This window comes from Aulonocara sp. 'chitande type north' Nkhata Bay, linkage group LG4 (assembly GCF_057382095.1).
Source record: "Aulonocara sp. 'chitande type north' Nkhata Bay isolate Kocher_YH1m ecotype deep benthic linkage group LG4, A_spYH_male_GT1.1, whole genome shotgun sequence".
In the NCBI taxonomy this organism is placed as follows: Eukaryota; Metazoa; Chordata; class Actinopteri; order Cichliformes; family Cichlidae; genus Aulonocara; species Aulonocara sp. 'chitande type north' Nkhata Bay.
In genome coordinates this window covers 26726236-26740843 of record NC_141347.1, presented here as the reverse complement: position 1 = coordinate 26740843, position 14608 = coordinate 26726236, and the positions used below count along the sequence as shown (strand labels likewise).

General features: G+C 38.9%; 1 protein-coding gene across 3 annotated transcripts in view; it reads right to left on the bottom strand.

Moving 5' to 3' along the window:
* Nucleotides 1-14608, bottom strand: part of pbx4 (pre-B-cell leukemia transcription factor 4) — a 26830-nt gene extending 12222 nt beyond the window's left edge. The window contains exons 1-3 of one of the 3 annotated variants that reach the window (XM_086289509.1): nt 13666-14608; nt 11467-11580; nt 9893-9966 (exon numbers count right to left, since the gene is read on the bottom strand). In XM_086289509.1, the coding sequence (XP_086145635.1) occupies nt 9893-9966; nt 11467-11580; nt 13666-13850 (373 nt within the window). In that variant the 5' untranslated portion in view covers nt 13851-14608. The remainder of the gene's footprint in view (nt 1-9892; nt 9967-11466; nt 11581-13665) is intronic. The other 2 variants (XM_086289511.1, XM_086289510.1) reach the window with 2 other exon arrangements.

Here is a 14608-nt window from a genome sequence, read left to right as displayed (position 1 = left end):
GCACCCCCCTCCCCACACACACCTCCCCCAGTGCCCCCCACCCCCCTGTTCTCCATTTCAGTCGAGTTCTCCATGTGAGCCGCAATCCCTCATGCTGTCAGCCCCCCCCCTCCTTCTCCCTCTCTCTGTAGACAGACAGGATTAGCATTTTAATTGCATCAGCTCCCTTGGGTATTCTCAGCCTTTCACTGGGAGAGAGCAAGGGAGCGGGAGAGAGAGGAGGATAGAGAAGGGAAAAAAAGGGGGAAAAAAGGTAAGGAGAGAGGGTAGAAGGAGAACCAAGGAGAATTGAAAAAAGGAGTCACAGGAGAAGATATGTGTGCGGGAGAGAAAGAGACAGGGGCCACAAATATACAGAATCCAGAGTACAGACGTGCCAGAGAGCGAGGGAGCCAGAAAGGGAAAAAAAAGATAGGACTGTGAAAACATCAGTTTTTCCTTTCATTATACGGAATTCAGATAAAGAGAATGGCCCATAGAAAGACTTTTTTTTTTTTTTTTTACAATGAAAAAAAAAATTGCTACATAAATATGCTAATTTGACTTATAAAAATGCAGAAACAAATCTCAGCACCAGCTCTGGTGTTATGATAGGTAAACCCATGTATAAAAGACTAAAACTGACTGCAAGTGATAAAATAGCACCTGCGTAATAGAAATACAGTGAAGGGAAATAAGAAGTGGGGCCAATCTATCTATTAAACTACTCTTTCACTATTTTATCAGATGAAAAATAAACAAAACCTCTGGGAAAAATAAACTTCTTCTTGAACTACGCATGACACCAAACGGCAGCTGAAAACCCTCCAGGTTGACTGATTTGATTTCCACAAATTATTTATTAAAAAAAAAAACCAACAGTACGGTAAATGCAAGTTTGATGAAACTGGAACAGACTCCTAATTATCTTTTGTTGGATGAGTTTGACTTTCATTCTGCAGAAAAAGAGTGAAATGTACTATTTAAGAGACCAGTTTTCAAACCATGGAATGAAATGCAAACTTTCTATTAATTAAATCCAGATCCATATATGCAATATGACAAATAGTTACCTGGATGCCAAAAGCAATTTCATTACAAAACCATAAGTTATAATGATTAATGTCAATATTCACACCTAACCTCTTCTCTGTGTGAACCATTTTGATTTACCATGCAATTTTGGTAAAAATATGGGTTGCTCAAAAAGGAAAAAAGAAGACCTGTGTGAACAAAACTGTGCCTTAGGCAGGTTGAAAAATATGGCACTCAAACTGTAAAACTAGCATTAAAAATGAATCACTTCCCTGCTGAGTTTTATGCTAAATGGGCGATGTATAAAAAAACAAAAGTGAAAAGTGTAGTTTTACACAAAAATATTCAGTTATTCTTCTAAAAAGGAAACGTTTTGTACTATTCAGTAATTTTAAGCTTTTTCAGATACAGGATTAATCCTGTAATCGAGTGAGTGATGGCATTTTTTCCATTAGGTCATATGTTACACTTACCTCAAATTTCTTCACAACTAAATTTAAGTAAACCCACAACAGCCTTTGACAAGACATGGATATGCTTAATGCAACTAGAGCTATATTTGACCAAAGAAAACCAGACTTGACCAAAACTGAACCTACTCCTCAATTAAGTGTGCTCTACCTGATTTATTTACAACAATATTATTACAATTAATATTTCAGTCTTGGCATTTTATACTGAAGTTGAACTTACCAGTTTGTTTGAAAGTTTACACTTGGCTTTTTGATCATATTAACAAAATTCATCACACCATTGGCTTCTTTGACAAATTGTGAATTGTTTGGATTTAAATCAAATTATTGATTAAGTAAAAGGAATTAACTACATTTGAAGCTAATACAAAGAGCTAGATATAAGTTGTGAAAACATTAAAATGTTAATAAAAACCATTCGTCTCCAAAACAATCAGGTTTTTTAGGAAGCTGAACAACTTAAAAACATAGGCTGTGCATACAACAACCTGTTGTGCTGCCAGCAATGCATAAATATGTTTTGCTACACTTAATTTATCCTGGTGTGATGGCTACGTAGAGCCTATGGCGTAGCCTCGGCAAATGGCCAATGCCATTGCCAGTATTTGTACCTGTGCAAACTGTGGACGTGGTGAGTATAGTTACATTTCCAGGGAAGTGAAGTCAGGTTACAGTTGCGACATACCTACACTTTTCTACACATTTTACACAGGAGTATAAATCCTCTCTTTACCTCACCCATTCAAACCCAAAGTTTAGCTATTAAAAATAAGTAAATGCTAGCAGGTACGGCCTGGCTTTCCAAACATTAAACCTGAACTCTGATTGTTTTGTTTTTTTTAACTAAGAGATTTAAATGAGAGAGATGGTGATTTAAGTTTGTTCAATCAACTAAGTGTATGCAACCCGCAGATATGTTTCTGTGTGGGTGATAAGAAAAGAGAAAAGAAAAAAAAAAGAAAAAAGAGAGAGATATACAAACTACATTTTAAAACCATTGAAGTGAGAAATATAATACAGAATAATATGAGGTTTTCTTCAATAATGAATGGCAGGTTTTCTTCTGTTACTCTAACAGCTGGCACAAAGTTTAAGTTTTTATGGAATGAAAAATCTATTTTTAAAAATCTTTTTAGATTTTAAAAGAAGTAAAAAAAAGAAAAAGCTTTCTGCAAGAAGCCCCTAGCTAAACTGTGATTGCAACTTTTACAGACTGACCAGGGTGCTCCTTCGGACATGAAACTGACACGTTCAGATGCCATCAGATTAATAGAAAGGAGTGCATGTCTGAATGGGGCTTTAATGAGCCCAATCCATATGTCCATTTATACTTTAAGCAGCTCACACTAATCAGCATCTGTTTGGGTAGTTTACAAGAGTCCTGTAGCACACAGCCCCCCACACTGACACAAACACACACTGAGAGGTAAGCATTTAAAGTAAACACTGTGGTTTTACGAAGGTGTGAATTGGAGAATTCACACCTTTAGCAAACAACACTTCAGTCCAACACATCATCAATCAGCCCTTAATTAACTAAACAGAGAGGCTTGGACAAGGACAACAACAAATGCAACACAAACACTGAAGGATATCAATTGTGTTGTCCCTTAATGAAAGATCAACAAAGCTTTTCTTTCTCTAAAATCTATATTTGTATTTTAGGTAAATAATGAAATTAATTTCCGTGACAACAATTACAAACGTAAAAAATTTTTTTTATATTGTATATATCTTAATCTGAAATATCAACTGTCAGAGCTGGACAATGTAACAAATTTGAATGTAATCAATGTTATGGCTTCCAACGACTATGAAGACAAGAAAATTGGGACTAACTATTGCTTTTTTGGCTTTTCAACACAATGCACTCATTTTGTTTTGAGTTATTAATCAAGCACAAGCATTTCCTGGTACATTTTAGTTCAAAAAGATCTATTTAGAAGAAGAAAAAAAAATCTACAAGGTTTCTACAGATGAATCTGTGAATCATTAACAGTTGTCTGTAATTGCTTTGGCCTCCAGATTTCCATGTTTTACTCCAATTTCAACACTGTCCAAATGAGTTATTAATTGGCCATCTCCCTACCAGCATAAAGGTCAAGGAATCCCTTTGTTAAAACAATCGATAATCATGTAAACTAACTTAGATTACAACTATTCACCAACTTTTGGCATAACAGAGCAGTCATGCTTAGAGATCCAGAGATAAATTTTCAGTCCTTCAAATGTTTGCATGCTGAACAGCTGAAATAATCGAAATTTTTGAGGTCAGTCTGGTTTGTTACCCAACTATCACCACAAAACATTGTTTATTGTACATATTTATGATTTCAGGGGGAGGGATGTGCGTTCCATCTCTGCTTTAAGCTTATGCCGATAACACAGACATTAAACAAGCAGACTGTGAGATGCAGTAGGTATACTGGTATTTTCTCACAGCTAGTCATCTGACAAAGCGTGAATTAAACTTCCAGCACAGTTTGTAACCAAACTGAGCTGTTATAGGAATGAATAATACAAGATGTTTTTCTAGACAACATTTTATTGGCAATAAGGTACAATACCTAAAATCTGTAATGTTTAAAGTGCATATTAAGCACAAGCGAGCAGCTGTAATTACATCTCTAATATATCCTGAGTCCAATGCATTTCTGCACATAACAAAAGACAGACATGGAAGAAAAATTTTCTAAATGTCACAGGAGGAAGAGGAGGATGACGAAGAGCACCTAAGCAGGAGGCTTGTTATAGCACTGCTAGGATCTTTCCCCAGTCAACTCTCATCAGGCCAGCTGCCTCCTGTGCTCATTAGCACAGACTCTTAAGGAGCTCCTAAAGACTTTGTGAAAAATGAACGCTCATTTGAGAGGTCGTTAATTTGCACTGTTATGCAAATTAGGTGGCAATTAAGCGATAGATCAGAAGAGCAGTGCCCATTTATAACAAGTGAACAAGCATTATGACACAGTCAGATGGTGCTAGAGCGAAGTGAGGCTACATGGTTAGTCTGAACAGGTTCAAAGTTCCACCCTTGTGAGGAACAAAACCACTGTACCTATAATATGTTTGGCTGGTCACGATAAGAATATAGCAATGGGTTTTACAGCACTATGGATTGAGTCTGTTAACCTGCACGCACAAAGATTAGTCTACATTACAACCTGATACTGAAGCGCATACCAATCATGTTCCCAGAATATGGCTTTAATATACATTAACCAACAGTGGTACAATAACTAGCTACACTAATGAAGGCAGCATCCCAATGCATATTGCTAATCTAGGGTGGAACGCATAGCCCCTCCCTCTACCAGCCCTGATGTTTCTATTTCTCCTCTGCATTTATGACATGGTGTGAAATATACAAACATACTGTCTGGGACAGCAATGAGCACTGCTGCAGAGGGGTGGAAGGCACCCATCAATTGTAATTAATTGTTAATTAGTCAGGATTAGGAACTGGGCTCTGACACTCTCCCACCCCACCACCACCAAACTAGTGCAATCCAGCTGAGACCACATTTACATATCTTTAATTAAAGAGATGCCAGCTTCCTTTAAGAGCAAACCCTAAAAGAAAAGTAAGGCGCAGGCATGCTGAGAGGGAGGGCAGATGAGAGGTAGGAGACTTCCCTGTTAATGATCCTCAACAAACACTGATGGGTTACCTTGTTTGGCATAAAACTGATTCTGGGAACTAGCATGGCCTGTTACCAATATTGAAGTAATTACAAGTGTTTCGTTTCAGCAGCAGTTCTACCGGTTATCTCGCTTCAAACAAAAACAAACTAAACATAGTAGTCTTAACAGCAAAGCATTTGGCGAAATGCTTGATCTGTGTTGTCCAATGGTCTCAACTTTTCCAATAAACCCACTGTTCTGGCCATAATGTGTAAATTGTGTTATTAAAACAAAACAACAAAGCACACTCAACCCAGAAAAAAGGGGTACATCCACTAGAGAAAATTCTCATTTCCACCAAAGAGAAACCACTCCCACTGGTGACAACTCTGTCAGAAGGGCCTTCAGAGGGGGGAAAAAAAGAAAAGAAAACATACACTGAGAAGTCCATTGGCCCGCACACCATTAGGCCTCTGCTGAAGGTTGGAGAGCTCTGACTCCCCAGTTAGAGTTAGGCTATGTGCGTGTGGGGTGGGGGTGTCTGTCAGGGCCAGGGGTCTGTGTGATATTAGCCGTCTGCCAATCTGGCTTGGGGAATGGACACCAAGTAATTACTCCTTCTCTTACTGCCTCATCAATCTCCCTGTATCGCTCCTGCACCCCCTCAACACACACCCTTTTTTCATCCTTTTCTGCAAATGAGCCAGGCAAAGAAAAAAACAAAACAATTGAGTGGCAGGACAACACAAATCAAAGCAGATTCCTGAAAAGCCCATCTAATAGTCCTGTACTAATGCATAGTGAAGGTAACTATGAAACAGACTTTTTAAAAGAGAAATCACTGATTTTTTTTGATCAAGTGAGAAAGAAGTTCACCTATTCTCTTTTCAGATTGGACAGATGATAGAACTGAAAATGTAAATTTGGTAGTTTCACCTACATTACATTTTAGTCACAATCAATTTCTTATCTTCTTAATGCTTTTGAGTTTAAAAGATGCATGCTTCTCCTCATAAAAAATAATGAAATGCTTCCCTCAGGTTTCTAACAACACATAAAATGTTATGGCTGTTCAAAAATGGGCTCTCTGAAAACTAATAATAATTAAGTCTCTTTAATGAGGCATGGTATTCACTAGACTTTGAAGAACTGTACTCAGTCTGTAGAATACAAACATATAAATCATTCATGTGGTTCTAAAAGGGATTTTCCTTTACAATAATGGGAATATTACCAACTTGATTACACCACTGTGTGACATTCTGTTGTTAGATTTTATGCATGGCCAGGTCCAAAACAAAACGTTTTTAAAATTAAAGTTAGATTTCTCAAGTTTATAAGGTGTTTAGCCCGGTGGCAAATAAACGTGTAACAACTATGTGCGACATTTACTTGTGTTGTTTCAGTGTTTTTACAACAACAACAACAAACAGGTCATAATTCACTTAATATGTCAGTGGGTCCATTTGGATTGTGAAATGACATTGTAATGCAAAGAAGTACCTTGAATAATGCAAATAAATTGAAGGTAATAATTTAATTAATGAATTAAAGGACTCTCGCCCGATGACTGACTGAGGCACAAACACTGCACTGGTGTGTCATAAGTTATAGGTAAAAGATAAGGCATGAACAACTTTAACAGTTTATTAAATACCTTAAGAGCTCTGGAAAGAACAACAATAATTATAAACATGGGCATGAGTTATAAAATGCCTGAAAATTAAGACTCTATTCTAAAAATGGAGTGACTAAAAAGTTGTTGTTTTTTTAAATGTGCAGGAAAATGGATTGGAAATGTGGCAGAGCCAAGCACCAATTAACCGGTTCCCATAACGCATTGTTTGAATACTGGCACAACTGGGCACGTACCAGAGTAACCGGCTCAGGTTAGCATCACACTGGCTAATAAACTTGATGTTAAATCCTTTTTGTTGTTGCTGAAAGGATTGATGGCCCATAAGATTTGATAATAGATACTTGCATATGATTCACATCCATTAGGGCCAACAATTAGGGGCCAGCAATTTCAGTCTTAGCCAGGTAGGATGGTAGTTAGCTTCTTATAAATGGTGGCAAACTAACTCATGGCACTATGCCACAGAGTTGTTTATCAGACAGCTTATCAACAAGAGTGGCAAGTGTTGGAGTGTGAACTTGTCCAAGTGAGTGGGAGGAGGGAGAGGCTCATTATACCGCTGTGTTGTCTCCAAGCCTAAAAACTATACAGCTCAAATTTCACTTGAAACTCTATTTTTGTTTTCATTTAAAACATTTCCAAAAATAAACAACGTGAATGTTCATGCTTGAAAAACAGGGACTTAAGAAGGTTATCAAAACAGAGTGAGTGACAGATTCACTGTTGTCATGTGTAAAGCACAAGGAATGCATAAAAGTGAGGAGAAATGCCTGAAACATGCCCGAACTGAATTTAAAAAAAAAAAAAAAAAAAAAACTTCTGAGAGTGAACTGCAGTAGCTTGTGAGAGATTTTGGCATAAGCTGTCCCATTGCACCAAGAGCTATTTTTACAGCAAATACCCATGAGAGCAAGGGGGAACAGAACTGAGTTGAAGCAAAGCCACTGGTTCTCAACTTTGATAATTTCTAGTCTCTTTCCAAGTGCTTTAATATCTTTTTTTAAAAGTGTATCTTTAAAAAAGTATTAACAAGAATCAAATTTCACACAGACGGAGGTCATGTTTAATGTGAGAGCTCAGGACAACGCATGCACTGTTGAAAATAAGGGGTGTTTTGGGGTGGTGGCGGTGGGAGGGTGGGGGATACTGGCATTTGCGCAGAACATTTCCTTTACAATGAAAACAATCTAACCAACTGCAGCACTCAAAGGAATTCACCTCCCATCCCCCATGCCCCACCTCCCCTCCTCCACCACCACCATTACATTACCATATCAAAGCCCCGAGTTCAGAGCAAGTCTTCTCTTTCAAGAATGGGAGCGAGGCAGAGAGCGGGAGGGGGAAGAGGACAAGACCGAGGCAGTAGGAGTAGACCCAAGACTGAGTTCGCTTTTATCCCTCTTTGGTGTGCGAGTATATGTGCAAGGGAGACAGAGTGTGTATGCGGGTGTGCCAGCTCAAGTCTATGTTTGTTAGCAAGAAAACACTGTAGAAAAATCAGTGGAGATACTAAAGGACTACTGACTGAGTCTTTCACAAGCTGCAATGAAGAGAAGTCAATTCACATTCCAGAGGCAGACAATGGGGCCTACAGGGGGTCTGAGTAGCAGTGAAATGCCAAAGCAGGTACACAGTGCAGTTAGGAGGGCACTTTGTGGCAGATGGCCAGCAGAGTACAGGCAAAGCCACAGATCTCTATATCTCTTTGGTGCCATATTCACCTCAAGCATTAATCTATTGTTAACCTACCCTTATTCCTTGGTCTGTTTTTCTGCTCAGTTTACTGTACAAGTACTCATAGACCCTCTCTGTAGTTTGCAGGGAGACTAAATGTGAAAATCAAAGTGAATGGCATTAGGGTAAATAAGACCACTGGTTGCCTGGGAAACAGTGTACCCTGCCCCACTCACTCAAGCCTAGCCTTTACTTTTCTCCAATCACTGGAGAGCAATAATACATTATTGACAGAGGGCCACAACAGGCAGCAGTGCAGCATTTTCAAATTGTATTTGAACAACAGAGGCTTACAGTTAAAAGATACACAAAGACAGAGACAGAGAGAAAAGCATACAGAACACACGAAGGGAGAGAAACTGACAGAGAGAGTCAAGGGGAGAAGATTCGAAAACCCACACCATTCAAACTAACATAACCATCAATCTGCCATCCATCCCTGGCCTCCTCCTTTGAACGACACTAAAATCTGTCAGATAGCTGACTGGAATAGCTAACAAGATGAGAATAAGCAGCGTGTTTACTTTGAATACACATATACGTAGGTAATAATTTGCATCAGATTATGTGTATTTTAAAGTCAGCATTATTTGTTAAAATGGTGTCACAGTAGTAGCTTTTTAATGTTGTGTTTGGGTAAGAGTACTGCATTTATATGCATAGCAATTTATTCCAAATATACAATTACCCTACACTGTGTGGTGTAGCAGTTTTTATATAGTGGTGTAGAGAAGAAAATCTTTGTACTGAAACGGCATAACAATTTGACTGTAAAGCAATAACCCCTGTGAAGTTTTTCATATCTGCCGGCTTCTGAACAGCTGTGCATAAGCTTTCTATCTGGAACAGGTTTGATTATTTAAACGCAATATAGTGGTTTGTACTAGTAGTACTTGTAGGTGTTTTCCATGCCTTAATATAACAAACATTGTTGACATCAAATCAACTGAGACCATTTTTTGTCCCAAATGTTTATCATCTGGGAACTTACCAAAATGTAAAACTGTGACTGTGTTGCCACAGATGAAACGTGGTAACCAAGTTACAGTCCAATAAGTAAGATAACAGTTGTTAGCATGTTCTGCAAAAGGTTCTGCAGGACTCAAGTTTCAAAGGCACTAATCCACTAAGAATAGTTTCAGCTGGTCAGAGCAAAGTCTGGACGGTAGCCAAAAATAGGTTGAAGAAACTGTAAATACAAGGCCGGAACATACAACACTAAAGCACACATAACACACACACAATGTGTGTTTAATACCTGACAATAAATACTATCAATACAGTTGTGTATGGCACCATTATAACAATAACTTGGTGCTGGGGAATCTGGAAAAGATGCACTACATCTCAACACTGCTACAATTTGTGCAGAGTGGAGAACACAGTAAGGAGTGAAGTAGAAACTTACCCGTCTTCTCTTTGATCTCACAGAGAACACTGAAGAGGGCTGGCTTCATTCTGTGACAGTTCAGGGCATGCTTCCTGTAAAAGAGAAGAGGGAATAAGAGGGGGAGAGAGCGAGGAGGATTACAATAAACAGACCTCCATCTCAAGTCATTCCATGTCCTCCTCTATAAAACAGGTAGAGGAGCTGTATGTATTATGAATAGAGCATTTCAAGAATGCCATGCAACTCAGCGGGACAGAGTCATATTGTTTAAAGGCATTTTCAGTAGCCAAATGCATTTGTCGGTGCAAAAAACATTCCTGATGCATCAATCCGAACTAGCAAGAGTAATGTTGTCATTTGAATGCTTTGCACTATGGGGCAGGTAATGATGCCAAACCTCAAGGTCATCATTACTGAGCACCAGATTTCAGAGTTAATACACACTAATCTAATTTCTTCCTCTTAGAGAAATACTTGTTCCATGATAGTAGACAGTGAGTTGATAGAGATGACTAGGATTAAAATGCAATTTTAATTTAATCAAAGGCATTCTCTTTATTGCCAGACAGGCTAACGGCAATTAAATGAGATAAGGCAAAACTTCTACACTTCAATGTAATCAAATAATCAAAACACCTCAGCAACAGAATTTCCTGCCAAAAAACATCCATGCACCCACACACACACCCATACAGCTCATTAAAAACTGCAAGGATGGAGAAAAGCCCTGATCCTACTACGACCCTAAATGACTTTACACCATTGTTTCATATCTAAACTCTTTTACTGGCAGTGTACAATTAGTGTACAGAAAGAGTGAGTCTGTTAGTTGCTGAGCGAATATGGAGCTATAGTTCAAAAGTTTGTATTCTTTTCCCCACGCATCTGTAATTAACAAAAACATGTTAATTACAGTAAGCATGCAATAGACTACTGTGCCCTGTTAATCAAGTTGAGATGGTCATGGAGGTGTTCTTAATGCCCCCCTCAGTGCTCTTGCAATATTTAATTATCTTGGAATAATGGCTGTAAATTTGTGCACCCTGTGTATTTTTAAAGATTTGACCTATAAATTAATAAATCCATTTGGATGTGCTCAATGGGGAGTTCCACAAATCACCACAGTTACCATTTATAGTAAAAATGGGTTTAAATAGCAACAATGTTGATATGCAATTACATGAGCAATATACAGTTAATTTAGGTGATAAACAGCAAAGTCAACATGAAGTCTGTTAATAATGAGAATGAATTATGATCCTCCTTATAATAAAGAAATAAAGCATTTCTTTCCATACAACATCACTGATGACACATTCAAAACAACCACATATGAATATGATTTGGCTACACCTGACCTCAACACCAATTCCAGTTGTGAATCTTCACTGCAGTATTAATGAGGGGACTAGAAAATAGTGCACCCACTGTGCAAGCTGTTATATGTGTAAGGTATGTGTCTAGCACTAAATGTGTAATTTTATCCACCAATTCAGTCACTGCTGGATTTGAGTTGGGGGGAGGGCTGCCTTCAGCATGGTGGGTATGAGCACGAGGGGGAGAAGGGGGTGCTCATGCGGTCCTGTACTGACCTGTGCTGGAAGTTGAGTGGCAGGCCACCCCCTGCCATGCCCCCCCCTGCTCTCCCTCCCTCTGTGGGGTCGTCTGATCCACCCCAATGCGCCGGCGATTCCTCTGGCCAGTATCTGAACATATGGCGACAGGGTGAGAGGATGAGGGTGGATGGTGCGCAGGAAGTGTACTCTGCAACACCGAGTTCTTGCACTGCCCTGGCCACTCCCCATCCCAACACACTGCCACCCTGCATGACAGGGACGTCATGATCACATGTGAGCCCCCTCAGTAATTAGTGGATCATAACTGAAGGAATGATAGATGTGTGGGCGGCAAACTTTTTCAAAGTTAAGAATTATGTTGATAACAGCCATGGCATCTGCTCTGTATTAACAAATCTATGTGTATCAACATGGTCTGTGTTAGCCTGAATCTGATTATGATTTAGTCTGTTACGTGAGATGTAAAATAGAAAACAGCCAAACAAATACAGACTAACTGCAAGCAAGACTGTCAGTTAATGTTGAGCATACGGTTCTGAAGGTGTTTTATCCTCAGAAACGCCAGACTGTTATTAGCAGGAGTTTAGATCAATACAAGCACACAGGCAGGGACACCTCTGGCACTTCCGCAAGCAGCCACACCTTTAATTTATTTTTCAGAAAACCCTGTTAACACCTCAAAATAATTGTGTTACATGATTTCCAAAACTATATTTGGCTTTTTAAATACAAATACTCATTTTAGACATTATCTTACAGAAAACGACTCAACCTTTTTAAAATTTCAACAAAAATTCTAAGTTGAAGAAACAAAGTAGGAAGGGAAAAAAATTTAACCTTAAAAAGGAAAAACGAATGTAAAAATGTTTGAATTAATGAAGTGAAGCCCAATTAAGTCTTCAAACTTTTAGTGAAGAAAGGTAATATCCCAATGATCATAGGCTGCCAGTACAGCATCATCCCTCCCCCTCACCACCATCTCATTAATAGAAACTCGATTTGCGGACAGCTGCACTCGCGTACACATTATAGGAGAATTGATTGCACCCAGCACACAATGAAAAGGATGAACACCAGGGAGGGAGGGAGTGAAAGAGGAGTGAATTAATTAAGAGAACCAGGTGGTCAAATGTTGGGTGGAAAATCACTAGCTAATGACACATCACACTGTGGCCACAGTGTTGCAGTGGACGATTGCCTATTGTTGAAATACTGACGCTTCTTTTGAAACTGACCTTGTGCTCCTCAAGCCACATGGCAAATGAGTGTGGGTCAGTCACTCAGTGCAACGCACCATTTCTATAGGAATCATGCTTAAAAAGATACCTCTAACACAAACATCATTTGATGCATCATTTCAATGAGTAATTGCTGTCACAGACGGCACTTGGCTAGTCTGTAAAATTGACTAATCCTTTACCTTAATTTATCCACTCATTTGCACTTCAATACCCAATTTTACTGACACTAATTTGATGTAAACAACATTTCAGATACATACTGATAATTATTCTAACCTAATTTAGAATAGTAATGTTTAAAATGCACAAAAGATTTGGCATCATAACCAGAAGACATAATTACACTTAACTATGGCAACTTGCAAAAAATCCACCATCTTAAAAACCATTTTTACTTTTGATAATTCTGCGCCATCGATTCATAAATTTTCCTAAGATGCAGTGGGCAGAGGGTTTTTATATATAAACATATAAAGTTATTACAAAGTATATTTCAAGTTATTTTAAAACAATTTTTCCATACAACGAAAGTACAGGTAAGGCTGCACCAAAGTGTCTATGTGTGCGTTTTAAACGGCAACGACTGACCCAGAAATGGGGTAGTTCTTAAATCTGATACTTCATTGATTACCCAGTTAAGATTAACGATAGCCCCCTAACGTTATTTTAACCATATGGGCATGTATACAAACTACAGTTTGAAAAAACAAAACAAAAAAGCCAATCTGAAGTAACAAAGAGCTTCTAACAAACTACAACACTGTAATGAGACTATTCGAGAGATATTCTAAATGTACTTTAACGTTACTGCTTTAGCTGCAAAATACACTGTAACGTGAAGTTGCATTAATGTTGCAATTACGCATTACCTTACGTGAATGTTTCACACAAACAAATGAACCTAAAAACGAAGACATACAACTCACTTTAGCTTAGCTATCATGTGTGGAAAATGGCTCTTCGGTTGTCTTACCTGGCCTGTGCTTCGTCCAGGCTTTCGTCAGTGATGGCCATTATTTGCTGTAGGATATCCCCTATGTCTTGTTGAGGCTGACCGAGGGACTGTTGTTTTCTGACCGAGTCTGGGTCACCAACATCGGCTTGTGCTAGTCCACCTAGTCCGGTGAGACCCGTCATCATCCTGGTCTGGTCATCCATACTTTCAAAGGAAACTCGCCGTTTTCCTCCGTCGAAGAATACACACAAATAGCTAGCCTATTAGCTAGCCAGCAAAGTATTTTCTACGACAAATCATACAACACCGCTTACGGTACCGACAGTGACGATCAGCAAATAATTGGGGACTGTTGTCATAAAACAGACTATACAAATACGCTTTACATTCGTTTGTCTTTCCCCCCCTCCAGTCAATAAACGCGGCCAGGCTAAAGTTAGCTAACCACCGACTGAAAAGCAGCTAGGTTAGTAGCTGTAGCCCAGCAGAAAAGCAGCAGCAGGGACACACATGCACAGACTGTGTGAGCTTGCCAACAGCGTCTCGCACATTGTCGGAAAAAATGTAAAGCGAAAAAATAAAAGCACGGACGGACACGCGGGTATTAAAAATAAAATCCACCAATTCAAGAAAAAACAAAACAGGATTAATAGAGTTTCAGATCATGTAGCTCCAATCCGAAATCTCCTATCAAAACAGACTACGGTTTGCCATTGTTGTTGATGTCGCGCGAGTACGTGGGATGTTCTTATCTGCGCGAGTGGTGTGAGTCGCCTTGACCATTAAACTCATAGCACCACAGAGTGCGAGCTAGCGGGTGGGTCCATTAGCAGCCCATATAGTACAACAGGAACGAAAGCTAATGATATAGATAACCTCACTACACTGCCACATTACATTTAAAGCACATGCTTCCAGATACTAGAACTGGATTATTCCTTCAGGTGACCAAGCTCATCTC